The following is a 27,629-nucleotide window of genomic DNA, read 5'->3' as shown; positions in this document are numbered from 1 at the left end:
ATTGGTGCAAAATGTATAACTCATAAGGCTGATTATAATGAGCTGCAAACTCAACATCAGAGCCAAGCTACAGGTTTATTACATACTAAGAGTGAGGTTTATACATTCTTGGTATGATCCATAACAAAAAAAAAAAAAAAAGAACACATTTGTGGGAGGGAAATTAACTCATTTGTGGGATGAAAGTCTCCATCCATGTATAATACGACAGAACGGACATATCAACAAGCAGGGGAACAAGAGCATTCTCCAATCACCACCTAGGATGAGAACCTAATACTGGTCCATTTATTCCCCTAGTTATTCTACGAGGTTGCTCTAATAACTAGTATCTGAAGTGGTAGTCATCCACAAGAGCTCATCTCGGTCATCGGTTCTGACCTTAGCCCTTCAGGGATGACATGCCTGCTCTCATGATCTCATCCACCAACAGGATGTTGCTGGCTATTACCGTGCTGTGGACAGAAAACAAATAAATCAATAACAGTTTAATCCAAAGGGTCATTGAATCTTAAATCTAAAGGGTTGTACTGATTTGAGATTTTAAAAAGGGTGTGTTGTTCTTACCATGAGTGAAGGAGTTGTTTCTTAACACTGTAGTTATCCCAAACCCCAGCTTCTGAAGCGACCATTGGTTCACCTAAAGAAAAATAATTGGTCAATTTAAAGTGAATTTTAATATTTTAAGTTTTGACATAGGAAATGGGTATGATGTGCCATGCAATTGGATGTGAAATAAATCCCTATCCTCAGTTTGAGATTTTAAGAAAACTTTAAATTGCACACCAGAGCTCAGGTCCACTCCAACCAGCTGACCACTCTCTTTGTACTCAGTCTGGAGTTTGACCAGGGTCTCCATTGGATCATACCCAGAGTTCTGGGCTAGTACCTGGAGAGAAAGAAACAGTCAGTTAGCAGTATATAGCAATAGCTCTGAGACTTTTCTTAACTAAAAGCTGGATATCCTTCATTGTCAGAGTTATATAGACGTTATATCAATACAATGCTAAAGCACGGAAGGCATTGACAAAAATAAGAAAAAAAATAAAATAACAACCTTCGTTTAAGACTCATTACATACCTTAGGGATGATGAGGAGGGCATCAGCGAAAGCCTGCACACCCAGCTGAGCCCGGCCCTTCACTGAGGGTTTGTGCTTTATCAGAGCATCATGCACAGCTACCTCAAAGGCCCCGGCCCCTGACACCACGCAGCCTGCAAAGTCAACACTGGGGTCAGACTGAACAACAGCTGACTGGCTGATAAGCAGTACTGAAGAGCTCAGTCATAGATATGGGTAGGCACACATTGAGAAACAAACAGATTTCAAAAATGTATTATTATACACACACAAATTAAGTGTTTTGAGGCAGAGTAGAGTTTGAAAATGTTAATGGATGCCCCCTGACCGCAGACTTCTCAACATTCCATAGGAAAGACTTTACAGTGGACCGTTCCTGAAGAGTTTTAGTATGCACTTAAATTTGCTACTTGTATTCACTTCTCCATGGAGTAGGTGAGGCACAGGACAGCACTCACCTTTAGTTAGGAAGAAGTGAAAGGATGCTTTTGCATGGTGTCTGATTGCATCTACTACTGACAGAGTAACACAGAATTCATCCATGCCTACAAATCTATTCCAGCATCGTTACAGAATCAGTCCCATCTTGATAAAACCAAAAACTCCCCCACTCAATATCATCTGATAGTAGAGCCTAACAGAGCTGGATTCAAATAGTTGCTGAGTTTGATTAATCCTGCCTAGAGTGTCAGATGAACTTCCATTGCAGCAGTACGTACCGTCCTCGATGGCGTTCTTGACGGCCCTGAGCCCATCCCTGACTGCGTCTTTGATCTGGGTCAGGGTGTGTTTGTTGGGTCCCTTCACCAGCAGGGTCACTGACCGGGGGTTCCCACACTTCTCTATGAATGTGTACTTCTCCTCACCCTGTAAAGGGCGAGAAACCACTACATTACATATTTAACTTCATGATAAAGCACAATATTACATATTTGACCTTCATGACATCTTATACATATTTTTACCAAATCATAGATTTTCATAGTATTGGACAGAGACGAGGCAAGCTGATAGGCCCCTTTCGTATCCTTACTTAGTGGGGTGAATGTGGCTAGTGATTCCACCCACCCACACAACACGAGGAATTCTGTACCAAATGTTTTGGAAACTGGTACAGACCATTTGACGGTTTGTCCTGGTCTAGAGGTAAAGACCCAGCACGTTAACTCACCAGGGTGTGTTCATAGACCAGACCAGCCTGGCCCAGGCATTCTGGAGTGAGGTCTTCAAAAGAGTTCATGGCGATACCTCCACAGGCCAGGGTGAGTCTGGGGGGCGGGTAAAAGGGTCAGCAAGACACACTGTAAATTATTACAGTCACACACACAGACTACATTGTAGTCACTCCTCCACTGAGTAGGTGAGGCACAGGACAGCACTCACATTTAGTAAAGTAGGAATGAAAATATGCTTTTGCATGGTGTCTGACTGATTTTACTACTGACAAGAGTAACACAGAATTCGTCCATGCCCAAGTGTATCTCTCCGAAATGCACTGTTCAAGCTTGTAAACGAACAAAGATTAAGGCAGGCTATATATTTATTTTTATTTTTTTTACCTTTCCATGTTCCTCCTCTTGGTCCTACGCAGAGCTACAATCCCCTCTTTGGCCAGACTATCCAGGGAATATGGGTCAATGCCCTGTAAGGAGGAAAATATATTTTTTGATATTTAACGAACCCAATTAAAATCATCTTTAATATGCTGCAACACTGAATGTACTGGTCTGCTGAATACATGTGGAGGAGAATGAAGCTCCTCCAATGCAGAGGTTACAGACCACACTTTACTGTAGCACAGAGTAAAATCCAGGGGAGCTACAAAGAAAGCACAAGGGTGTTCACTGTGCCGTCAGACACTTCTGCTTAATAAGTTAGTATTGCCTGAGAGTCTAAACATAATTTCCTTTGATGATAGCTCACAGTTCACATTTCCAAATAAATTATTAACTGGCGAAAAAGGTAACTTCCTAGTCATACCTTCTGGTTGAGGACCACAAAGCCCTTGTTGTTATCAGAACACACTGCATTCTTGAGCTCGATGATCTTCTTAACACGCTCCTCGATGAACTTCCTCTCAGCAGCCACCAGCTTCTCCCTCTCGCCAGCACTCTTGTAGAAGAAGCCAGAGTTCACCTCGCTGAAAGTAAAGCGGGGGTTTATGTGAACTGACTGTTTATAAATCCATGCTATTTTCACAAACTGATGAGGACACTCAATTAGGAAAGTATACAACATAGGCGGTCACACTACAAGCCCCTTTCCTGTAGTAGTTACATCCTATAATATTGACTTTCCAATTACCAAAACTCATTCATGCTTAAAGAGCTTTGCGCCTCATCTCTGAAATAAACTAAACTGCAGTACTTGCATTCACTTCTCCATGGAGTAGGTGATGCACAGGACAGCACTCACCCTTAGTAAAGAAGTAGTGAAATGATGTTTTTGCACAGTGTCTACTACTGACAGTAACACATAATTCACCCATGCCTACAAATCTATTCCAGCTAGAAAAAGCCAAAGATAGCTGCGCTAATGTTATACTGACGTTTTCTCATATTCCAAAGAGGCATTGCAAGTGAGCACGAAGGCGTCCTCCACCCGTTTCTTCATGTCTGGATGACGGGCGCCGTGGTCCAACACCAGGCCTCGGATCAGCCTAAGGAGCGGACAAAGGTCATAATGTTGGACACAATTCGAATGTACGCATTATCAGTGACTGAGTGTGACTGTATGAGGGAGAGAGATATGTACACTCACTGTGTGTCGCTGTCAGTCTTATGCTTCATCTCCATGATCTCCACCATGAACAGGTCAATAGGCTCATTGGGTCTGTGGATAGCCAGCACAGCATCCACCACAGCCTGAAAAATATCCCCAAAGTGAGGGGAGTTAAGTTATTAGATGTGGTGATCATACAGTTGAATGACAAGTATAGCTAGTACCGTATTGCTTGATTAAGCTTGTCTGGTGTAATGGAACCCATGGAAGAGCCCCCCAAAAAAGTCCCACACCAGCCAGGCTCAAGTAAATGCTTTAAGTCAGGGATGGGCAACTCCAGTCCTCGGGGGCCTGATTGGCGTCACACTTTTGCCCCAGCCCACACACTGACTCCAATAGACCAACTAGTCATGATATTCAGTTTAGAATGCAATTAGTTTAAAATCAGCTGTGTTTGCTAGGGGTGGGGGGAAAGTGTGACACCACTCCGGCCTGAGGACTAGAGTAGCCCATCCCTGCTCTATACTACCAAAAGTATGTGGACACCTTCTCGTCGAAAATCTCATTCCAAATTCATGGGCATTAATATGGAGTTGGTCCCCCTTTGCCGCTATAACAGCCTACACTCTTCTGGGAAGGCTTTCCACTAGATGTTGGAACATTGCTGCGGGGACTTGCTTCCATTCAGCCACAAGAGCATTAGTGAGGTTGGGCACTGATGTTGGGCGATTAGGCCTGGCTCGCAGTCGGCGTTCCAATTAATCCCAAAGGTGTTCGATGGGGTTGAGGTCAGGGCTCTCTGCAGGCCAGTCACGTTCTTCCACACCGATGTATGGACCTCGCTTTGTGCACAGGGGCATTGTCATGCTGAAACAGGAAAGGGCCTTCCCCAAACTGTGGGCACAAAGTTTGAAGCACAAAATCATCTAGAATATGTCATTGTACGCTGTAGCGTTAAGATTTCCCTTCACTGGAACTAAGGGACCTAGCCCAAACCATGAAAGCCCCAAACCATTATTCCTCCTCCACCAAATGTTACAGTTGGCACTATGCATTGGGGCAGGTAGCGTTCTTCTGGCATCCGCCAAACCCAGATTTGTCTGTTGGACTGCCAGGTGGTGAAGTGGGATTCATCACTCCAGAGAACGCGTTTCTATTGCTCCAGAGTCCAATGGCAGGGAGCTTTACACCACTCCAGTTGAAGCTTGGCATTGCGCATGGTGATCTTAGGCTCCCGACGAACAAGTTCTTGTGCTGACGTTGCTTCCAGAGGCAGGTTGGAACTCGGTTGTGAGTGTTGCAACTGGCAGACTATTTTTTACACGCTTCAGCACTTGGCGGTCCCGTTCTGTGAGCTTGTGTGGCCTACCACTTCGCAGCGGAGCCGTTCATGCTCGTAGAAGTTTCCACTTCACTATAACAGCACTTACAGTTGACCGGGGCAGCTCTAGCAGAGCAGAAATTTGACAAACGTTTGTATATATATAGTGTAAGTATTTGAAAGATTTCAAATTATACAAAAATATAAATGCAACATGAAGTGTTGGTCCCACGTTTCATGAGCTGAACTAATAACCCAGAAATTTTCCATTAAGCACAAAAAGCTTATTTCTCTCAAATGTTATGCACAAATGTTTACATCCCTGTTAGTGAGCATTTTTCCTTTGCCAAGAGAATCCATCTACCTGACAGTTGTGGCATATCAAGAAGCTGATTAAAACAGCATGGTCATTACACAGGTGTACCTTGTGCTCGGGACAATAAAAGGCCATTCAAATGTACAGTTTTGTCACAACACAATGCCACAGATGTCTCAAGTTGAGGGAGCATGCAATTGGCATGCTGACTGCAGGAATGTCCACCAGAGCTGTTGCCAGAGAATTTAATGTACATTTCTCTATCATAAGCCACCTCCAACATCGTTTTAGAGAATTTGGCAGTACATCCAACCGGCCTGAACAGCAGACCACGTGTAACCACGGCAGCACAGGACCTCCACATCCGGCTTCTTGACCTGCGGGATCGTCTGAGACCAGCCACCCGGACAGCTGATGAAACTGTGGGTTTACACAACTGAAGAATTTCTGCACAAACTGTCAGAAACAGTCTCAGGGAAGCTCATCTGCATGCTCGTTGTCCTCACCAGGGTCTTGACCTGACTGCAGTTCGGTGTCGTAATCGACTCCAGTGGGCAAATGCTCACCTTCAATGGCCACTGGCATGTTGGAGAAATGTGCTCTTCACAGAAAAATCCCGGTTTCAACTGTACCGGGCAGATGGCCGTTGTGTGGGCGAGCGATTTGCTGATGTCAACGTTGTGAACAGAGTTCCCCATGTTGGCGGTGGGGTTGTGTTATGGGCAGGCATAAGCTACGGACAACAAACACAATTGCATTTTATGGACAGCAATTTGAATGCACAGACACCGTGACGAGATCCTGAAGCCCATTGTCGTGCCATTCATCCGCCGCCATCACCTCAATGTTTCAGCAAGATAATGCACGGCCCCATGTTGCAAGGATCTGTACACAATTCCTGGAAGCTGAAAATGTTCCAGTTCTTCCATGGCCTGCATACTCAGACATGTCACCCATTGAGCATGTTTGGGATGCTCTGGATCGACGTGTACAACAGCGTGTTCCAGTTCACGCCAATATCCAGCAACTTCGCACAGCCATTGAAGGGGAGTGGGACAACATTCCAAAGGCCACAATCAACAGCCTGATCAACTCTATGTGAAGATGTGTCGCGCTGCACGAGCCAAATGGTGGTCACACCAGATACTGACTGGTTTTCTTATCCACGCCCCTACCTTTTTTTTTCTCCCAAGGTATCTGTGAAGAACATATGCATATCTGTATTCCCAGTCATGTGAAATCAATAGATTAGGGCCTAATGAATTAATTTCAATTTACTAATTTCTTTATATGAACGGTGACTCAGTAAAATCTTTGAAATTGTTGCTTTTATATTTTTGTTCAGTGTATTTGAACCCAAGTCTGGACAAGTGCTTTCTTGATGACCAATAAAGTAACATGAGCCAGATTCAAGAACTCTCCAAACCACAACTCACAACAAACAGTCACACACACACTTCTACCTCTGTGAGGAGATCAGCCAGCTCGGCGTGGACCTTGGTCCTGAGGGAGGTGCGGGCCACGTGGATGAGGGTCTCTCTGTCCATCTCTCTGGTCACCTTCATCTCCTCCAATACCTCCAGAGCTTTCTCCTTGGCTGCCTCAAAACCTTCTGCTATTATCCGTGGGTGGAGACCCTTTTTGGGTGCAAAGTAAAAAAAAAAAAAAAAAAACAGGTTAGGAAAAAACACAGGAATAGGGGGTTGACTAATGGTACTGGGATGCAGATTCTGCAACCTGCTTTAGATGCACCGATTCTACATTTATCAATTAAATAATTTTAAGTCATCCCACAACCTTGCTAAAATGAAAGGTCTTTATGAAAATCCATTATTTTAACTAGGAAACTATTTCAATTACATGTTGGGGGCGTCCCCCAAACCAAATCTCACCTCTGACACATAGAGGTCTGCTTGTTTCAGGAGCTCCCCAATGATGAGCACATTGGATGTTGTACCGTCACCTGTGATGTCATCCTGTGCCGTAGCCACTTTGGCAATCAAGGATGCTGTCGGATGCTGGATTTGCTGATTGAAGACAAGACATAAGTGTCAAAGCAAGACTATAAGGCAATATATCTCACAATTAGTAAGGTTACAGATGTTAGATTAAATGTACTGGTCTGCTGAATACATGTGGAGGAGAATGCAACTCCTCCAATGCAGAGGTTATAGACAACACTTTACTGTAGCACAGTAAAATCCATGGGAGCTACAAAAAAAGCACACATGGACGTTAACTGTACATCAATCTCATGGGATATTTATCTTACCATTTCGTGCAACAAGACATTACCATCTTTGGTCAGCTTTATGTCACCAGCCCCTGATACAAGCCTGCAAACAAGCACACAAAAATAATTTGTTAGAGGCTCACCAAATGTTTGAATATGTGACGTTAATGCATGACTAGATGCATTGTACAGTAATGTCTCTAAATCACGAGTATAGCTAGAAGACAATGTCAATGAGACTAGTTGTATATAAACTGATAGTCAGCTTTTCAGTTAGTCTCCAAAGGGTTTAGGTGTCTGCTGATTATCCTTTCTAGCTAATAACATTGATTGGTCAAATAATCCAGTGCCCATTGTAAAACCACTCCCTGATGATAATCCAGCTAGCTAAATTATAGCTAGCTAACGGTAGCTACGTATTTAGGAGGTGGCTAGGAAATCCAGCACTATCTATCAAGCTAACATGGTTTCTTAGAGAAACTACTGCGTACAAATGGATCTGACAAAATAAACATATCTAATACCATAAATGGTCTACTGGCTGCCAGGATACCACGATGTTAGCCAAACTAGCAGCAGTAGCATGCTAACTGCTAGCGAGCATGGCCAATTGCACTCACATTTTCATTGTTCCTTTTGGTCCCAAATTACTTTTGAGCACATCCTGAAGACCCCGAGCAGCACTGATATTTACTGCAAGAGCGGCCTGAGCACGGGCTACCTCAGCTTTCGGGTTTAATGCCTTTATAGCAGTCATGGTGTAAACATTTGCTATTCAGTTAATCCACGCTGTAGAATTTACTGTAAAGGCTAACGCTAAACTAAGAAAGGCCGGTTTCTGGAACTCTCTGGGCTTCACGTGCGGAAATTGACATTGCTCCCGCCTTACTGTCGTCTTATTGGCTAAATGTTAGACGGAAATCCAAATTACCCTGTGTAATTGGTGGAACAATAGGTAACTCAAATACGGAAAAGGCGGAGTCAACCTGTTTGTTCACGAGGTTCAATTTGGCGCTGAGCGGAGCAAATTCACTGATCTTTATAATACACATCTGTTCAAGCTCAGCTGTTTAGAAGTGGATGTGATTTATAAATTAGATCAAAAGTGCCCTACCATCATGAGCAACCACCTTTTATGAAAGGAAATATTATTAATATGGACATAAATAGCAAATGTAGATGTAAAATTAGATTTGTCATTTGTCTCACTGTCAAATAGACAATGCATTTGGGGGCGGCATAGCCATCTCGAGACAACTCCGATATATAGTGTTTTTTCTCAAAGTTGCCGGGATGTCACGTGTCCTACTTATATCAGTACACTCGTAACAATTTAAGCATTACGAAACTTATATTTGATCAAATAAACCTCACGTAGCAAATAAGCCATACATTTTTGTTGTTGACCAAATTCGACACTCTCACTGACCTCCATACTAAAACTCCTTGCTTAGTGGGCGAAGCAACGAAAAAACGCCACCTGCTGGACATATTTTCCGCCGAGTTGGGCATCTCGCTTCCTCTAACCCTCTGAGGTTACGTAAAAGCAGAGATATTAGAGAAAGGAGGAGAGAGGAATCCAATGTTAAATGAATGTAGGAACGTATAACGCCGCACCCAGCTGCCTGTCGAAGCTAATCGTCACGCAATCCCTTCTCAAAATCAGGGTATGAAACGTGCATATTTTCCTCGAAAGTACATAATGTCGCGATTCCAAATCTATACAATATTACAGATAGCAAGTTAATTATCTCACATCTTGGAAAAAATGTGTAATGTTGTACTTCTTGTTGACGAAATACATGCTAATGTTGGGTTTTTGAGCTAGCGCCCTATTGACTCCCATTCACTCCTTGAAGGAAAGCTCTCCTTGTCCCAAAATCGCCCAGAGTGCACCGCGCGGCCCACTGAAGTAGCATGGGCATCGTACATAATGGGCGATTATACGATATCAATTTAGTTTCCCATCTCCTCAAAAGTGTCTCTGGTAAAAGCAGACAGTAGTGGGCGGTCTCAAGTGGCGGCTTTCTTTTGATTCGCTCAGCTTTATCTTCCTCACTGAACCTATTGAATGCATCTGTGAAGTCGGCCAATGCTGAAACCGTGGACAGTGCCATATCAACGCTTTAGTAACCAGTAAGTAAGAACATTTTACACAAACGTGTTTTTTTATTGAAGAAAGTAGACTTAGCTTGCAGGACCAGCACATACCAAAAATACATATGAAGAGTAACATTTAACACCATCAAAGACACTTTGCACAGGTAATACTGATGTATATATTGTCCTTAAATTGATACATTATGTAACGCATTGCATGATTTCAAATGAACTCTATTGTTTTTCTCTGTCATGCCGACCCTGCACAAATGCATCGTAGTAGAAACTCAAGCTTGCAATGGCATTCATCACCTTTTGCGCGCATGCCGGGCACTTTTTCGCGAGGAGAGGGTGACGCAACATTAATTCGGTGTAATTTTTAACAATAGAATAGAAATGTTAGTTTTGGGCTCGTTAAATCATCAGATTTTCTATCGCATGCTTGAGCTGATCACTGTCGTGTAATCAAACTTGTCTGTACATTAGTAAAATAACTACTAACTGTGTATCTTTATGAAGGCACATTTATTGCTAACTTCACGTTGCTTCACATTACAAGCCACATGAGACAGAGCAATGCTTTCCTCGTTCTACATCCCCCAGGCCCTCATTAGCATATTGTCAATCAGGATGCAATATGCAAATAACACCACATCTCCCCTTTTCAGAGAACAAAGGGTAGAATGCCTTTGTCTCAAAAGATCTCAAGTGATTATTCTGCCCTTATGTCGTTAGGTCTCTTCCTGCCTCTTCCTTCAACATAGTCATGAACGTAAAACTTTAACCCAAAATGCATCTCTCATTTCTTTTAACACAAATCTATCCCGCTGGTAAGTTAGAACTGTAACAACTTGACAGCTGTTGTTTTGTCTTTTATTTTATTTTATTTTTTTACTTTGAGTTCAGTCTTTTGTTCCTGTTGAGCTGACTTATAAATACAAATCAAATCAAATCAAATCAAATTTTATTGGTCACATGCGCCGAATACAACAGGTGCAGACATTACAGTGAAATGCTTACTTACAGCCCTTAACCAACAGTGCATTTATTTTAAACAAAAAAGTAAGAATAAAACAACAACAAAAAAGTGTTGAGAAAAAAAGAGCAGAAGTAAAAAATAAAGTGACAGTAGGGAGGCTATATATACAATAGAATAAAGTGACAGTAGGGAGGCTATATATACAGGGGGGTACCGTTGCATAGTCAATGTGCGGGGGCACCGGCTAGTTGAGGTAATATGTACATGTGGGTAGAGTTAAAGTGACTATGCATAAATACTTAACAGAGTAGCAGCAGCGTAAAAGGGATGGGGTGGGGGGGCAGTGCAAATAGTCCGGGTAGCCATGATTAGCTGAATACAGTCTGAGGTTTAACTATTGCTCGCCCAGACCTTGTTCTGGGTGTAGCAGGTACATCCAGGATTACCTTGGGTGTTGGTGGTTCTGGCAATGTGGTGTGTCGGAGTGGTGAAGACACTTGAATCTTCTCATGCGTAGCGTTGTTGTTCTCAGGTCCATCCATAGGGATGAGGTGATGTCTGTTCCTGCGGACAGACCCGTGGAGAACTTCCACCATGTAGGGTCGTGGTGCTGCATGTTCTCTCAGCACTGTTCCTGTGACTTTTGAGTCAGTCACCCACACCTGTTTTCCAGTTGGGAGTCTGCTGAGGTCGCTGACTCTGTGACGTTTGTTGAAGCGTTGCTGATCCGCACCCCTTCTCTCATTTTCCTTTGAGCTGACCACAGCTGTGTTTGGTAGTGATGGGTCTAGCAGCGATGGGAGTGTTGACACTGTGGTACGAAGCTGTCATCCCATCAGCAGTTGTGCCGGGCTGAAGCCATTCTGGAGCGGAGTTGACTGATAGGCCAGCAAAGCAAGGTAAGGGTCAGCTGCTTTCTTGAGGAGGTTCTTCACCGTCTGAACGGCGCGTTCCGCCTCTCCGTTACTTTGTGGGAACTTTGGACTGCTGGTGACATGGCAAAATCCATACTCTGCAGCGAAGTCGGAAAGGGGTCTTCCGGAGAACTGAGGCCCATTGTCCATAACCAGGACCTCAGGTACCCCATGGCAGGACTTCAGATGAACTACAACGTCTGCAGACTTTGTTAGTGACAGGTTTGCGAGTTCCACACACCTTGAGAAGTAGTCCACCACTAGCAGGTAGGTGGTGCTTTTCAGAGTGAACAAGTCCACTCCCAGTCTTTGCCAGGGTCTATCAGGAAGTTGTGATGGTATGAGTGGTTCTGTGTGGTTTGTGTGCTCTTTGATGCATGTCCTGCAGTTAAGCACAAGTTAGTTCAGTTGCTGGCTGAGTCCAGGCCTCCACACAGCCTGTTGTGCGCGTTCTCTGCACTTGACCACACCTTGATGACCCTTGTGCAGCTTAGTGAGGACATCATTTCGTAAGGCTGATGGAATGACAAGTCTTGTTCCTTTCAACAGAAGACCGTTGTGCACTGTGAGAAAAGCGCGTTCTGCCCAGTACAGTTTCAGCAGTCCTTCGCATCCGTTGAACTCTGACCATTCTTCCTGACACATTGTCATGACTTTTGAGCACACACTGTCGGCTTTCAGTTGTTCTCTCAGATTGTCCACGTAGGAAACACTCGCTAGAAGCTGTTCCATGATGGCATCCACATATGTATTTGTGCTCTCCATGAGCTCCTTTTCTGCAGCAGTAGCTTTGGCTTTGACTGGCGCACGTGACAGCGTGTCTGCAGGCCACAAACTCTTTCCAGGGACATGAGCAATCGTGTAGGAGTATCTCATAAGTCCCATCCTGAAGCGTTAGATTCGTGGGGGAAGGGTGTCCAAGGGTTGGTTCCCCAGAAGGCTCAGGAGCGGTTTGTGATCCGTTTCCAGCTGAAAGTGTTGACCAATGAGAAAGTCTCTGAAGTTTTCACATGCCCATGTCAGCCCCAGAGCTTATTTTCCCACTTGAGCGTATCTCAGCTTGGTCGGTGTGAGAGACCGGGAAGCGTAGGCAACGGGTCTCCATTCCATGCTCTTCTTCTGCAACAGCACTCCTCCTAGTCCGTAGGAAGACTCATCGGCTGACACCTTGATCTCTTTGTTTGGGTCGTACAGGGCTAGCACGGGTGTGGATGTCAGCTCCTCCTTCAGCTCTTTGAAGGCGCTGACTTGGTCGGCCCCCCAGTACCAGTGGGTTTTCTTTGAGAGTAGGTCTCTGAGGTTTGTCCTTTTCTGCTAACTGAGGGATGAACTTTCCCAGTTGGTTCACCATTCCTAGAAAACTCTGTAGCTCGCTGACGTTGGATGGCTCCGCCATCTTCTTGACAGTCTTTGTCGGGTCGGGCTGTACTCCTTTGTCCGAGATAATGTGGCCCAGGAACTTCACTTCCTCCTTTTGACAGGTCACATTTGTCCATGTTCAGAGTTAAGCCGGCTTTTTCCATCTTCTGCAATGTGGCATGAAGTCTTGCATCATGCTCCTCCTGAGTTTGGGCCCCAGACCAACACATCATCCATGTGACAGACCACACCTTCCAGGCCTTCAGTGACCTCTGTCAGTATTCTGTTCTGGAAGTGTTCAGGTGCTGAAGCGATGCCAAAAGGCAGATGGTTGAAGTAGTAAAGTCCGAATGGTGTGATGAAGGTTGTTAGCTTAACTGACTCCTCGGCTAGCGGGATCTGCCAGAAGCCCATGTTCGCATCAAGCTTGCTGAAGATCTTCGCCCCGGCTAGTGAGCCAAGGGTCTGTTCGACAGTGGGAAGTATGTATTTTTCTCTACACTGACTCATTGAGACTGATGAAATCGACATATCCGCACGTCACCATTCTTCTTTGGGACAACCATCATGCCGGCGCACCAGTCCATGGGCTCCTCCACTCTGGTGACAACCTTGGACCTTGAGCTCTTTCTTGACTTTTGGCAGCAATGTCAGAGGAATCCGTTGTGGAGTGAGTAGGGCTCTGCGCCGGGTTTCAGCTTGATGGGATATGGTTGTTGTACTGTGTCAAGACCGCTGCACAGCTTTCGATAGCTTTCTTTCAGTGTCTGTAAATCAATGCTGTCGAGCAACTTGCTCAAGCTTTGTGATAGCTGGTCTGCCTAGTAAAGCTGTGTGTAGATCTCTGATGACATACACGTCCTCCAGTGTGTCCTTTTTCTCCCTTTTGTAGAACCGTACTTGCGACGGCGGTCACGTCCAGCGGCACTCTTCCTGGTCCTAGCAGAGGTTTTATTGGTTTTTGCAGAGCTGGCTTGCTGGTTCCTGCAAAAATGTGATTGAACACATTGTCTGGGATAACCGTCACATCGGCACCAGTGTCTATTTTGAATTTCACATTTCTGTTCATCACTTGAATGTCAATCATCCATGGGTCACCTTCTGCTGTTATTGTTCCTAAGAAAATGGTATCATCCTCTTCTTGAACCTCGTTTACGGCTCTTAATGACATACACACACTTTGGTAATGTCCTTTTTTCCCGACAGGAGTGACACACTACTTAATTAGCTGCACACTGTGCTCTTGGATGTGCAGGGATTTTGCCACAGTTTCGACACTTTGACTGCTTTTTGTCATTAGCATTTTCATGGCTAGCTTTCTCACGCTGGAATTTCTGTATCCACTGGCTGCCTTTCTGCATAACTCTATCCACTGAGCATGCCTCTTGTTGTTACTGTGTGACCTCACAGGCAACTTTGCTGCTTTTTCATTTCTTCAGTTTGCCTTAATCTCAATTTCGCTATCTAGCGTGAGATCTTGATCTAGCTGCATACGTTCTGTAGACGCATGTTGGGTTAGCAGACATGCGACTAGCCTGTCTCTCTAATTAGTTCATCATGCAAAAGTCCATAGTTGCAATACTCTGCTAGGGCATATAAGGCTGTGACAAAAGAATCCACTGTTTCATTTCCCCCCTGTCTCCGCATGTTAAATTGGGCTCTCTCATAGATCGTTATTTTTCACAATAAAGAATGCATGAAATCCGTCTCTTATTTGTCCATACTGTTTTTGCTCGAGTTCGTTTAGGTTTAGACCCCTCAAAACGCCATCTGCTTCGTCGCCCATACAGTACATGAGTGTTTACTTGGTTCTCCTCGGTAGATGTGTGAAGATTACTCGCCTGGCGAAAGTGCTTAAACCTCCTAATCCATTTGGTCCATTATTGAGGTTTTAAAAAATCCAACGGGTCTGGCGGCTGTATGCTAAATGTAGCACTTGGGCCTGTATATGGGAGTATCTGTGCCCCTACCGCTGCACCTTGCACGGGCGGCTGGCCTCTTCCCACTGCTGCCGGTGGCTGCTGCACTTCTCCGTCGATGTCTTCCATGCTGATTAGCCTCCTCGATTTTCTTCCCAAAACTTTTCAACCAGGTACTGTAAGCTAAACTCTGTTAGTAAATACACTTGTTCCAGTCCACTTCTGACACCATGTCGTGTAATCAAACGTGTCTGTACGTGAGTAAAATAACTACTAGCGGTGTATCTTTATGAAGGCACATTTATTGCTAACTTCACGTTTCTTCACATTACAAGCCACATGAGAGAGCGACGCTTTCCTCATGAACCCCTACATTCCCCAGGCCCTCATTAGCATATGGCCAACCAGGATACAATATGCAAATAACACCACAATCACATTATCTTATTTTTCATCTCCTTTGGCCACATTTTCAGCCGGAACTCAGACTAGACATAACATAGTAAATGAAAATCCTGGAAACTCAAATGAGTATGGTCTGTTACGTTTGGGATGGTTACATAAGACAGAAGGTTACTTTAGGCAAAACGAAAGGAGGGTGATTGGTCAGAATGGGTGGGCGTATAACGTGAATGTCTAGCAACCCAACGGTTGTGTGTTCGAATCTCATCCCGGAAAACGTAAGCATTTTAGCAACTTTTCAACTACTTAGTACTTTTTAGCAAATTTGTAACTGCATATCATGTTAGCTAACCCTTCCCCTAACTCCTAACCAATGTTCCCTAAAAAATTTTCATCACTGAGTAAATTTCAGGTCTGCTGAGTGCAAACTCGAACGTTGTGAAAGTTCTGTGCAACTTCCGGCACGCGTTTACTGTGAACACTGGGGCTGTACCCGCTTTAGGTTAGTGGTCAACTAGGCTACTGTGGCTACTTGATCATAAGGTAGGCCTACCAGAGTGGCCTACCATAAAAAACAATGGAGAAAATGCATCCCATAACATTTTTACATGGAAATAGCTGTCCTATCATTCAGCCTACAGTAACAGCCAATGTGTGGTGTTCATGTTTTGAAAAAAACATGCAGGGCTTGACATTAACCTGTTTAAACACTTGTCCTTCAGGCAAGGAGGCGACTGAATGTTGTTATTGTTTGATGCAGCTATTTGTGCACATTTGTACATATCCTTTGCTAGTTAGTGAGTTATTAGCCCAGTTATAGATCATTTGTAGTCAGCAATGGGGGAGTGATTGCTTCCTACAAGAGCTTTGATCTCAAAACAAGGACATCTACTCACAACCGCTGATGCTGTAAAAACAGTCCAGTTCAAAGTGAATGACACAGATCCATATATGGCAATGTCTATTTGCATATAGGTCTACTGCAGCTCTGATTGTTAATGGCACACCGGTCTGTGTAGAGTACATGCCTGAGTCGTGCCTGTCGATGCAATAGAATCCTACTCCGATGCGTCTGCCTACAACAAAATCTCTTGTATAGTTAGTCTTGTATGTTTCATTGAAAGTGGCTAATGTTGTGTTGATTCAATCACAATTCCTACAGTAAAGGGAAACGTTGATAGTGTTAACTAATGGGAAAAACTCTAGAAAGTTGAGTGAAGTTCAATCTCGTGCTTCTCTGTCTACTATTAACAAATTGAATTATTTGTCCGATGCACTCATCACTTTCATATACACTCATCCTGTCCAAATAGAAATGACCACTGTCAGTTAAACAATCCAATTATGTTTTTGTCTCTCCTGCGTGCTTTTGTTTCAGCATAATGACAACTTTATCACAGACAAAGGAAATCTTCCGGAGAGCAGACGCTGTGTGCTTCGACGTGGACAGCACTATTATCAGAGAAGAAGGCATTGATGAGCTAGCCAAATTCTGCGGGGTTGGAGATGCTGTCACAGAAATGTAGGTTGTGTAGCAATTTGTAATGATTTTAAGTGTGCTGAAAAGCATGTTCTTCTCTCCTCTCTTTACCTAGGCCCATCTACATTCCCCTGTACATTTCCCTGTGCCATCATTTTCTACATGTTATTTTCTAAATGTTTCATTCTCAACATATTTGTTGAGTACATTGAGTTTCTCTCATTTCAGGACTCGCAAGGCGATGGGGGGGTCAGTGACTTTTAAAACCGCTCTGACGGACCGCCTGTCCATCATCCGATGCTCGAGGGAACAAGTGAACAAACTGATAACTGACCACCCTCCCCAGTTGACGGCAGGTATTAAGTAAGTGGTTGTTGATTTCAATTGTTCAATCTTTTTTCCACTCAACACTATTTGATTATTAGCAAAGGCTATGGTAATTTTATTATCATTCTCACATAAAATGGTTGAACTTCAAGTAGTCTCTTCAAGCGGGGTGTCTAACCTCAAGTTGCACAATCGCTTATGAAACATGTACTAATTTCTGCATGTTGTAGAATAAATGGACACATTTTTGTCCATTGTCCAGGGAGCTTGTTGATAGTCTGCACCAGCGCAACGTGAAGGTGTTCCTGATCTCTGGCGGTTTCCGCTGTATCGTGGAGCATGTCGCCACTCAACTCAACATTCCCCTCCATCACGTTTATGCCAACCGCCTCAAGTTCTACTTCAATGGTAAGAGCAGATCAGAGCAGTATCAGAATCACCTCGCACACTGTGGCAGGGATGCACTGTGGTTGATGACAGTATGATCATTAATGTTAGAATATTATTGGATGTTTTGGTTTGATGACTGGAAGCAAAAACGGGTGGCCATCTTATTACTCCAGTATCCCTGAACATTGTACATTTGGTATTGGCACTGACTCTGTATATAGCTTCCTCTCTTATTTCTTGATTCTCGTTTTCTTTATTTTATATATACAGTGGGGGGAAAAAAGTATTTAGTCACCCACCAATTGTGCAAGTTCTCCCACTTAAAAAGATGAGAGAGGCCTGTAATTTTCATCATAGGTACACGTCAACTATGACAGACAAATTGAGAGAAGAAAATCACAATGTAGGATTTTTTATGAATTTATTTGCAAATTATGGTGGAAAATAAGTATTTGGTCACCTACAAACAAGCAAGATTTCTGGCTCTCACAGACCTGTAACTTCTTCTTTAAGAGGCTCCTCTGTCCTCCACTCGTTACCTGTATTAATGGCACCTGTTTGAACTTGTTATCAGTATAAAAGACACCTGTCCACAACCTCAAACAGTCACACTCCAAACTCCACTATGGCCAAGACCAAAGAGCTGTCAAAGGACACCAGAAACAAAATTGTAGACCTGCACCAGGCTGGGAAGACTGAATCTGCAATAGGTAAGCAGCTTGGTTTGAAGAAATCAACTGTGGGAGCAATTATTAGGAAATGGAAGACATACAAGACCACTGATAATCTCCCTCGATCTGGGGCTCCACGCAAGATCTCACCCCGTGGGGTCAAAATGATCACAAGAACGGTGAGCAAAAATCCCAGAACCACACGGGGGGACCTAGTGAATGACCTGCAGAGAGCTGGGACCAAAGTAACAAAGCCTACCATCAGTAACACACTACGCCGCCAGGGACTCAAATCCTGCAGTGCCAGACGTGTCCCCCTGCTTAAGCCAGTACATGTCCAGGCCCGTCTGAAGTTTGCTAGAGTGCATTTGGATGATCCAGAAGAGGATTGGGAGAATGTCATATGGTCAGATGAAACCAAAATAGAACTTTTTGGTAAAAACTCAACTCGTCATGTTTGGAGGACAAAGAATGCTGAGTTGCATCCAAAGAACACCATACCTACTGTGAAGCATGGGGGTGGAAACATCATGCTTTGGGGCTGTTTTTCTGCAAAGGGACCAGGACGATTGATCCGTGTAAAGGAAAGAATGAATGGGGCCATGTATCGTGTGAGATTTTGAGTGTGAACCTCCTTCCATCAGCAAGGGCATTGAAGATGAAATGTGGCTGGGTCTTTCAGCATGACAATGATCCCAAACACACCGCCCGGGCAACGAAGGAGTGGCTTCGTAAGAAGCATTTCAAGGTCCTGGAGTGGCCTAGCCAGTCTCCAGATCTCAACCCCATAGAAAATCTTTGGAGGGAGTTGAAAGTCTGTGTTGCCCAGCGACAGCCCCAAAACATCACTGCTCTAGAGGAGATCTGCATGGAGGAATGGGCCAAAATACCAGCAACAGTGTGTGAAAACCTTGTGAAGACTTACAGAAAACGTTTGACCTGTGTCATTGCCAACAAAGGGTATATAACAAAGTATTGAGAAACTTTTGTTATTGACCAAATACTTATTTTCCACCATAATTTGCAAATAAATTCATAAAAAATCCTACAATGTGATTTTCTGGATTTTTTTCCTCATTTTGTCTGTCATAGTTGACGTGTACCTATGATGAAAATTACAGGCCTCTCTCATCTTTTTAAGTGGGAGAACTTGCACAATTGGTGGCTGACTAAATACTTTTTTCCCCCACTGTGTGTGTGTATATATATTTGTATTAGTTATACTATTTTGATATTGATTACTGCACTGTTGGGTAGAGCTTGCAAGTGAAGCATTTTACTGTACTCGTGCATGTGACAATAAAACTTGGAACTGGACTTTAGAGGGCTGGTTTCAACCAAGCAAGCAGTAGATTGGCATCTACAGGGAGGAATCCTTTACTAATTCAAACCGTAATATTTTCCTCCTAGGTGAGTACGCTGGCTTTGACGAGACCCAGCCCACATCTGAGAGTAATGGGAAGGGGAAGGTGATCAGCATGCTCAAGGAAAAGCACGGCTTCAAGAACGTGGTGATGATCGGTGATGGAGCCACAGACCTGGAGGCCTGTCCCCCTGCAGTATGTGTTGTCTTGTCAATACACTAGAAGACCGGTGACGAGCTGTTATTTATGTAATCTCCGGCTTTCTGTCATAGAATACTTTATTGTCCATTTTGTGAAGGAAATTTCTATTTTTTCTCTGCTCCCAACACCCTTAGACACCACAGAAACACATGTTAGGTGGACCACAGAGTCAACAGCAGTGCTTTGCCTCTAGGGGAGTTATGGGGTTTTAAGCGCCTTTTTCAAAGGCACAATTTCAGGGGTGTATTCACTAGGAACCAAACAGAAGCAACCAGATTGAACCGGGGAGGAACCTACCTGAATTTGTCCAATAGAAACTAGTTTCCATTGCAAAACATTTTGCTACAGTCTGTGACTAATGAATACATCCCAATACTAGATTGTCAGGTGTTAAAAGCAGCTATAATGTAAAGTAACACTGGAATAATGGACACTGGATGTCTTTTGACTTTTAAACAATTATCCTCACCACATTGTTTTGTTTTTCAGAATGCATTCATTGGATTTGGTGGAAACGTGGTCAGGCAACAAGTAAAGGAGAGAAGTTTGTGGTACGTCACAAGTTTTGGAGAGCTGCTAAAAGAACTGGAGAAGATTTAACAAGGAAATACCATACAAACCTGAACCCTCTTACAACTATTGTTACTAATGCTAACATCAATGTTTTATTTTCACCTAATGGTGTGCCTTTTATGGTTTTAACTAGTGCACAATATTTTTTTATTTCCAGTCAATAGATTTAAAAATAAATTGTAATACATGTTTACACTACAATAGTGTCCTCTTGGGTTTGACCCTTGTTGATTTTTATACTAGAGAATACTAAAAAAAAATCTGGTTAACCAAATTTTATCCTTTTTGGAGGGTTTTGAGCAGGGTTGGAGTCGACTCGATTTCAACTCAGTATTTTAGTTTAATTCCTGAATTGAAACCAATCCTGGATTTGTGTGTTTTTAAACTGCACTTTTGTGGTTTTGTCCTCACGTCAAAGCTTTTGTGGGAAGGGTAATAAAACTACTGCATTTTACAATATGTGCCATTAAATGTGCATTTATAGATGTAATACTTTTGCTGTTGACACTAATAATAGTAAAAAGTGTCAAATGCAGTTCTGAGTATGTGTGGTCATTTACTTGTTCATTTTCTTTGTGTCAACAGCACAACAGCCTCTGATGGTATCATCCACTAAACAATGACATAGCCCACACAGTGAGCTCAAAGTACTGGGACAGTGACACATTATTTTGTTGTCACTTTGGATTTGAAATGATACAATGACTAAAGTGCAGACTAACAGCTTTAATTTGAGGGTATGTTCATCCATATCGGGCGAACCGTTTAGAAATTAAAGCACTTTTTGTATGTTTTCCCCCCATTTTAGGGGACCAAAAGTATTGGGACAAATACACTTTGTGTATTAAAGTAGTCAAAAGTTTTTTCTAAACACTTCTACATTAATGTGAATGCTACCATGCTTAATGATGAGTGAGAAAGTTAGAGGCACAAATATCATACCCCCAAGACATGCTAACCCAGCGGTTCCCAAACTAGGGGTCGCCTGATATGAAAATGGGGTCGCAAGAGAATTTCAAAAATTCTGAATAAAATGTATACAGTGTATACAAAAATATATATATATATTGTCTTTGTAATTCAAAATCATTGTAATGTGGTTATCCTTAAATCTAAATGAAAATGATTCAAATCTAAAAGATAAAATTCAACCAGAGATCGCCCTTAGATAATGAGAAAAGATTGCACTTGAATCATTCCCACTGGGAATGTCTAGGCCTGCTATGCTCCACACACTATTGTAGAGACTGATATTACCGGCCGCAATTGATATGGTGAAAACAATGTGTGGGGAGGCAGAGGCACAGAAACCTGCGTCAATACCTTTGTCAGATAACACTGTTAAATAAATAATTTATGCTAACTCCTGAGTGGCGCAGTTAAAAATCCTACAATGTGATTTTCTGGAGAAAAAAAATCTCATTTTGTCTGTCATAGTTGACGTGTACCTATGATGAAAATTACAGGCCTCTCTCATCTTTTTAAGTGGGAGAACTTGCACAATTGGTGGCTGACTAAATACTTTTTTTCCCCACTGTATGCTTACTGACGTTATTGTGTATTTCACATTTTCAAATCTTATTTCTCGTTTTTCTGTTTTTTCTAGTAATACATTGTTATTGCAGTGTTGGGCTTTGAGTTTGCAAGAAAGGAATTTCACTGTACTTGTGCATGTGACATTAACTTGAAACTTGAATTCCAACTCGGGAACTTGGGCCTCTTTCTAGAGCTCTGACCTGAAGATCACTGACGTCATGATTTAACCTCGTATTTTTCGGAGTTCCCAGTTGTGTTGAAAACACCATCAAAAACTGATGGTAGGCTACCTTTCGCCAGCTCATATCTGTGTGAAGCTGGATTCAGTGCTCTCTTCTGCCTTAAAACAAAATAACGATCCAGGTTGGATGTGACAGCAGAGATGAGATGGCATTGTCGACCACGCCCCCTGACTTTGAGAAGCTCCAACGCGACATGCATCAAGCCACACCCATCTCATTAGTGCTGGTGAGATAAGAGACATGTCAGACTAATTTGCAATTGACTGTCATAGCCCCACATTAAAAGTATGTGATGGTGAGTTGAGAAGACAATCAGAAATAATGTTGGAATATTTTTCAATCGACTGCCATAGCCCCAAAGAAAAAAGTAAAATATTGGCTGTTAATTACATACTTTTTTTCACATGGGTGGGGTCACAATAATTTTCAGATATCAAAATATGGTCGTAGGCCAAAAAGGTATGGGAACCTGATATAGAAATTAAAATATATACAGGTTAAAAGTAATGACTAAATGTTCCACCCTTAAATAGAGTTGTGAAATGTTCTTGTTTTAAGTATGATTAGTACTTTCTTAGTAGTGACTAATTATTACACTCCGAAACTGTGTGAAATGTGTTAGAATCATAAGACTACTACCTAGTAATGTGTGAGCGTAGGGCAAGTTGAGATTACATTGTGTTACTATTTAGCAATGTGAGTAGGAGTTAGGCCAGACAACAAAGAAGGAGAACTGTTAGGCTTGGAAGAGAGTATGAAACATGTTGCAGGATATTGATAGTGCAACATAGCTTCAGCGTGTAAATCAGCTAGAAAGATGTGTCGGCATCGAGTAATTGTCTCTGGCCCCCTCCCAGTTAGGGGAAGTGACGAGCTCTACAGCAGAGTCTCAGCACTCAATCGCTGGTTGAAAACTGTTTTCTGCCCCTCCCAAAAGATAACATTTGTGGATAATTGGCCCTCTTTCTGGGACTCACCCACAAACAGGATCAAGCCTGACCTGCTGAGGAGTGACGGACTCCATCCTAACTGGAGGGGTGCTCTCCTCTTATCTACCAACATAGATAGGGCTCTAACTCCTCTAGCCCCACAGTGAAATAGGGTGCAGGCCAGGCAGCAGGCTGTTAGCCAACCTGCCAGCTTAGTGGAGTCTGCCAATAGCATAGTCAGTGTAGTCAGCTCAGCCATACCCATTGAGACTGTGTCTGTGCCTCGACCTAGGTTGGGCAAAACTAAACATGGTGGTGTTCACCCTAGCAATCTTATTAGGATAAAGACCTCCTCCATTCCTGCCATTATTGAAAGAGATCGTGATACCTCACATCTCAAAATAGGGTTACTTAATGTTAGATCCCTCACTTCAAAGGCAGTCATAGTCAATGAACTAATCACTGATCATAATCTTGATGTGATTGGCCTGACTGAAACATGGCTTAAGCCTGATGAATTTGCTGTGTTAAATGAGGCCTCACCTCCTGGTTACACTAGTGACCATATTCCCCGTGCATCCCGCAAAGGCGGAGGTGTTGCTAACATTTACGATAGCAAATTTAAATTTACAAAAAAAAAATGACGTTTTCATCTTTCGAGCTTCTAGTCATGAAATCTATGCAGCCTACTCAATCACTTTTTATAGCTACTGTTTACAGGCCTCCTGGGCCATATACAGCGTTCCTCTCTGAGTTTCCTGAATTCCTATCAGACCTTGTAGTCATAGCAGATCATATTCTAATTTTTGGTGATTTTAATATTCACATGGAGAAGTCCACAGACCCACTCCAAAAGTCTTTCGGAGCCATTATCGACTCAGTGGGTTTTGTCCAACATGTCTCTGGACCTACTCACTGCCACAGTCATACTCTGGACCTAGTTTTGTCCCATGGAATAAATGTTGTAGATCTTAATGTTTTTCCACAAAATCCTGGACTATCGGACCACCATTTTATTACGTTTGCAATCGCAACAAATAATCTGCTCAGACCCCAACCAAGGAGCATCAAAAGTCGTGCTATAAATTCTCAGACAACACAAAAATTCATTGATGCCCTTCCAGACTCCTTCTGCCTACCCAAGGACGTCAGAGGACAAAAATCAGTTAACCACTTAACTGAGGAACTCAATTTAACCTTGCGCAATACCCTAGATGCAGTTGCACCCCTAAAAACGAAAAACATTTGTCATAAGAAACTAGCTCCCTGGTATACAGAAAATACCCGAGCTTTGAAGCAAGCTTCCAGGAAATTGGAACGGAAATGGCGCCACACCAAACTGGAAGTCTTCCGACTAGCTTGGAAAGACAGTACCGTGCAGTACCGAAGAGCCCTCACTGCTGCTCGATCATCCTACTTTTCCAAATTAATCGAGGAAAATAAGAACAATCCAAAATTTCTTTTTGATACTGTTGCAAAGCTAACTAAAAAGCAGCATTCCCCAAGAGAGGATGGTTTTCACTTCAGCAGTGATAAATTCATGAACTTCTTTGAGGAAAAGATCATGACCATTAGAAAGCAAATTACGGACTCCTCTTTGAATCTCGTATTCCTCCAGGGCTTAGCTGTCCTGGATCTGCACAGACTCTGCGAGGGCCTGGGATCGGGAGAGACACTTAAGTGTTTTAGTACTATATCTCTTGACACAATGATGAAAATAATCATGGCCTCTAAACCTTCAAGCTGCATACTGGATCCTATTCCTACTAAACTGCTGAAGGAGCTGCTTCCTGTGCTTGGCCCTCCTATGTTGAACATAATAAACAGCTCTCTATCCACCGGATGTGTACCAAACTCACTAAAAGTGGCAGTGATAAAGCCTCTCTTGAAAAAGCCAAACCTTGACCCGGAAAATATAAAAAACTATCGGCCTATATCGAATCTTCCATTCCTCTCAAAAATTTTAGAAAAAGCTGTTGCGCAGCAACTCACTGCCTTTCTGAAGACAAACAATGTATACGAAATGCTTCAGTCTGGTTTTAGACCCCATCATAGCACTGAGACTGCACTTGTGAAGGTGGTAAATGACCTTTTAATGGCGTCAGACCGAGGCTCTGCATCTGTCCTCGTGCTACTAGACCTTAGTGCTGCCTTTGACACCATCGATCACCACATTCTTTTGGAGAGACTGGAAACCCAAATTGGTCTACACGGACAAGTTCTGGCCTGGTTTAGATCCTACCTGTCGGAAAGATATCAGTTTGTCTCTGTGAATGGTCTGTCCTCCGACAAATCAACTGTACATTTCGGTGTTCCTCAAGGTTCCGTTTTAGGACCACTATTGTTTTCACTATATATTTTACCTCTTGGGGATGTTATTCGAAAACATAATGTTAACTTTCACTGCTATGCGGATGACACACAGCTGTACATTTCAATGAAGCATGGTGAAGCCCCAAAATTGCCCTCGCTAGAAGCCTGTGTTTCAGACATAAGGAAGTGGATGGCTGAAAACTTTTTACTTTTAAACTCGGACAAAACAGAGATGCTTGTACTAGGTCCCAAGAAACAAAGAGATCTTCTGTTAAATCTGACAATTCATCTTGATGGTTGTAAAGTCGTCTCAAATAAAACTGTGAAGGACCTAGGCGTTACTCTTGACCCTGATCTCTCTTTTGACGAACATATCAAGACTGTTTCAAGGACAGCTTTTTTCCATCTACGTAACATTGCAAAAATCAGAAATTTTCTGTCCAAAAATGATGCAGAAAAATTAATCCATGCATTTGTTACTTCTAGATTAGACTACTGCAATGCTCTATTTTCCGGCTACCCGGATAAAGCACTAAATAAACTTCAGTTAGTGCTAAATACGGCTGCTAGAATCCTGACTAGAACCAAGAAATTTGATCATATTACTCCAGTGCTAGCTTCCCTACACTGGCTTCCTGTTAAGGCAAGGGCTGATTTCAAGGTTTTACTGTTAACCTATAAAGCGTTACATGGGCTTGCTCCTACCTATCTTTCCGAGTTGGTCCTGCCGTACATACCAATACGTACGCTACGGTCACAAGACGCAGGCCTCCTAATTGTCCCTAGAATTTCTAAGCAAACAGCGGGAGGCAGGGCTTTCTCCTATAGATCTCCATTTTTATGGAACAGTCTGCCTACCCATGTGAGAGACGCAGACTCGGTCTCAACCTTTAAGTCTTTACTGAAGACTTATCTCTTCAGTAGGTCATATGATTGAGTGTAGTCTGGCCCAGGAGTGTGAAGGTGAACGGAAAGGCTGGAGCAACGAACAGCCCTTGCTGTCTCTGCCGGGCCGGTTCCCCTCTCCACTGGGGTTCTCTGCCTCTAACCCTGTTGCAGGGGCTGAGTCACTGGCTTGCTGGTGCTCTTTCATGCCGTCCCTGGGAGGGTGCGTCACTTGAGTGGGTTGAGTTACTGACGTGATCTTCCTGTCTGGGTTGGCGCCCCCCCTTGGTTTGTGCTGTGGTGGAGACCTCTGTGGGCTATACTCGGCCTTGTCTCAGGATTGTAAGTTGGTGGTTGGGGATATCCCTCTAGTGGTGCGGGGGCTGTGCTTTGGCGGAGTGGGTGGGGTTATATCCTTCCTGTTTGGCCCTGTCCGGGGTTTCTTCGGATGGGGCCACAGTGTCTCCGGACCGCTCCTGTCTCAGCCTCCAGTATTTATGCTGCAGTAGTTTATGTGTCGGGGGCTGGGGTTAGTTGGTTATACCTGGAGTACTTCTCCTGTCTTATCCAGTGTCCTGTGTGAATTTAAGTATGCTCTCTCTAATTCTCTCGTTCTCTCTTTCTCTCTGAGAACCTGAGCCCTAGGACCATACGTCAGGACTACCGGGCATGATGACACCTTGCTGTCCCCAGTCCGCCTGGCCTTGCTGCTATTCCAGTTTCAACTGTTCTGCCTGCGGCTCACGAAACCCCTACCTGTCCCAGACCTGCTGTTTTCAACTCTAAATGATCGGCTATGAAAAGCCAACTGAGAGACCTGAGCCCTAGGACCATACGTCGGGACTACCGGCCGTGGTGACTCCTTGCTGTCCCCAGTCCGCCTGGCCTTGCTGCTATTCCAGTTTAAACTGTTCTGCCTGCGGTTATGGAACCCCCTACCTGTCCCAGACCTGCTGTTTTAAACTCTAATGATCGGCTATGAAAAGCCAACTGAGATTTATTCCTGATTATTATTTGACCATGCTTGTCACTTATGAACATTTTTGAACATCTTGGCATGGTTCTGTTATAATCTCCACCCGGCACAGCCAGAAGAGGACTGGCCACCCCTCATAGCCTGGTTCCTCTCTAGGTTTCTTCCTAGGTTTTGCCTTTCTAGGGAGTTTTTCCTAGCCACCGTGCTTCTACACCTGCATTACTAGCTGTTTGGGGTTTTAGGCTGGGTTTCTGTACAGCACTTCGAGATATTAGCTGATGTAAGAAGGGCTATATAAAATAAAATTGATTGATTGATTGATTGATTGTGAGGACGGTGATAACTAAAGAATACAGCCTGCCCGAGCAAGGAGTAGACTATGATAAGAACATGTGTG

The 27,629-nt window shown here is 43.4% G+C and overlaps 2 protein-coding genes and 4 non-coding genes across 8 annotated transcripts; 1 reads left to right on the top strand and 5 right to left on the bottom strand.

The window, feature by feature from the left end:
- Positions 1-56: 56 nt before the first annotated feature.
- LOC121566141 (T-complex protein 1 subunit zeta) lies at positions 57-8,526 on the bottom strand. The gene is made up of 14 exons (XM_041876327.2): positions 8,293-8,526; positions 7,712-7,775; positions 7,332-7,466; positions 6,903-7,076; positions 3,842-3,945; positions 3,630-3,740; positions 3,062-3,221; positions 2,641-2,723; positions 2,253-2,349; positions 1,801-1,948; positions 1,082-1,215; positions 787-889; positions 568-640; positions 57-455 (listed from the first exon to the last, which is right to left on the bottom strand). Exons 1-14 carry the CDS (start codon positions 8,427-8,429, stop codon positions 383-385), a joined length of 1,596 nt encoding a protein of 531 aa, XP_041732261.1. The 5' UTR covers positions 8,430-8,526; the 3' UTR covers positions 57-382.
- On the bottom strand, positions 1,490-1,626 carry LOC121567225. The gene has a single exon (XR_006001076.1). It is a non-coding gene; the product is annotated as a small nucleolar RNA SNORA15 (small nucleolar RNA).
- Positions 2,415-2,552, bottom strand: LOC121567226. The gene has a single exon (XR_006001077.1). It is a non-coding gene; the product is annotated as a small nucleolar RNA SNORA15 (small nucleolar RNA).
- Positions 2,797-2,933, bottom strand: LOC121567227. Its single transcript, XR_006001078.1, has one exon. It is a non-coding gene; the product is annotated as a small nucleolar RNA SNORA22 (small nucleolar RNA).
- On the bottom strand, positions 7,550-7,686 carry LOC121567229. Its single transcript, XR_006001079.1, has one exon. It is a non-coding gene; the product is annotated as a small nucleolar RNA SNORA22 (small nucleolar RNA).
- A 1,135-nt stretch (positions 8,527-9,661) lies between the features above and the next one.
- LOC121566171 (phosphoserine phosphatase) lies at positions 9,662-20,886 on the top strand. Of its 3 annotated transcripts, none has more exons than XM_041876354.2 (6): positions 9,662-9,808; positions 16,724-16,867; positions 17,054-17,188; positions 17,415-17,560; positions 19,624-19,825; positions 20,268-20,346. In XM_041876354.2, the coding sequence occupies exons 1-5, from the start codon at positions 9,765-9,767 to the stop codon at positions 19,797-19,799; spliced, it is 645 nt and encodes a 214-aa protein (XP_041732288.1). In that variant the 5' UTR covers positions 9,662-9,764; the 3' UTR covers positions 19,800-19,825; positions 20,268-20,346. The 3 variants fall into 3 exon arrangements, with proteins under 3 accessions (XP_041732288.1, XP_041732278.1, XP_041732283.1); XM_041876344.2 differs by having other exon boundaries at positions 9,672-9,808; positions 19,624-19,772; positions 20,268-20,886; XM_041876349.1 differs by lacking the exon at positions 9,662-9,808 and adding an exon at positions 9,815-9,936 and having other exon boundaries at positions 19,624-19,772; positions 20,268-20,886.
- Positions 20,887-27,629: the final 6,743 nt, after the last annotated feature.

The sequence above is a fragment of the Coregonus clupeaformis genome, unplaced genomic scaffold (genome assembly GCF_020615455.1).
Source record: "Coregonus clupeaformis isolate EN_2021a unplaced genomic scaffold, ASM2061545v1 scaf0035, whole genome shotgun sequence".
NCBI lineage: Eukaryota > Metazoa > Chordata > Actinopteri > Salmoniformes > Salmonidae > Coregonus > Coregonus clupeaformis.
Note: the sequence above shows the minus strand (reverse complement) of the source record. Positions and strands in the feature narration are given on the sequence as shown.

What these genes read in the sequence shown, in the direction of transcription:
- LOC121566141 (XM_041876327.2), bottom strand. Translation starts at nt 8,429, where the DNA reads ATGACTGCTATAAAGGCATTAAACCCGAAAGCTGAGGTAGCCCGTGCT. An exon ending in TTGTGGTCCTCAACCAGAAG is followed by an intron (nt 2,724 to 3,061) that starts GTATGACTAGGA and finishes TCCTCCTTACAG; the next exon opens with GGCATTGACCCATATTCCCT. An exon ending in CCCTCCTCATCATCCCTAAG is followed by an intron (nt 890 to 1,081) that starts GTATGTAATGAG and finishes CTTTCTCTCCAG; the next exon opens with GTACTAGCCCAGAACTCTGG.
- LOC121566171 (XM_041876344.2), top strand. Translation starts at nt 9,765, where the DNA reads ATGCTGAAACCGTGGACAGTGCCATATCAACGCTTTAGTAACCA. An exon ending in CAGTTGACGGCAGGTATTAA is followed by an intron (nt 17,189 to 17,414) that starts GTAAGTGGTTGT and finishes TCCATTGTCCAG; the next exon opens with GGAGCTTGTTGATAGTCTGC. An exon ending in CCTCAAGTTCTACTTCAATG is followed by an intron (nt 17,561 to 19,623) that starts GTAAGAGCAGAT and finishes TTTTCCTCCTAG; the next exon opens with GTGAGTACGCTGGCTTTGAC.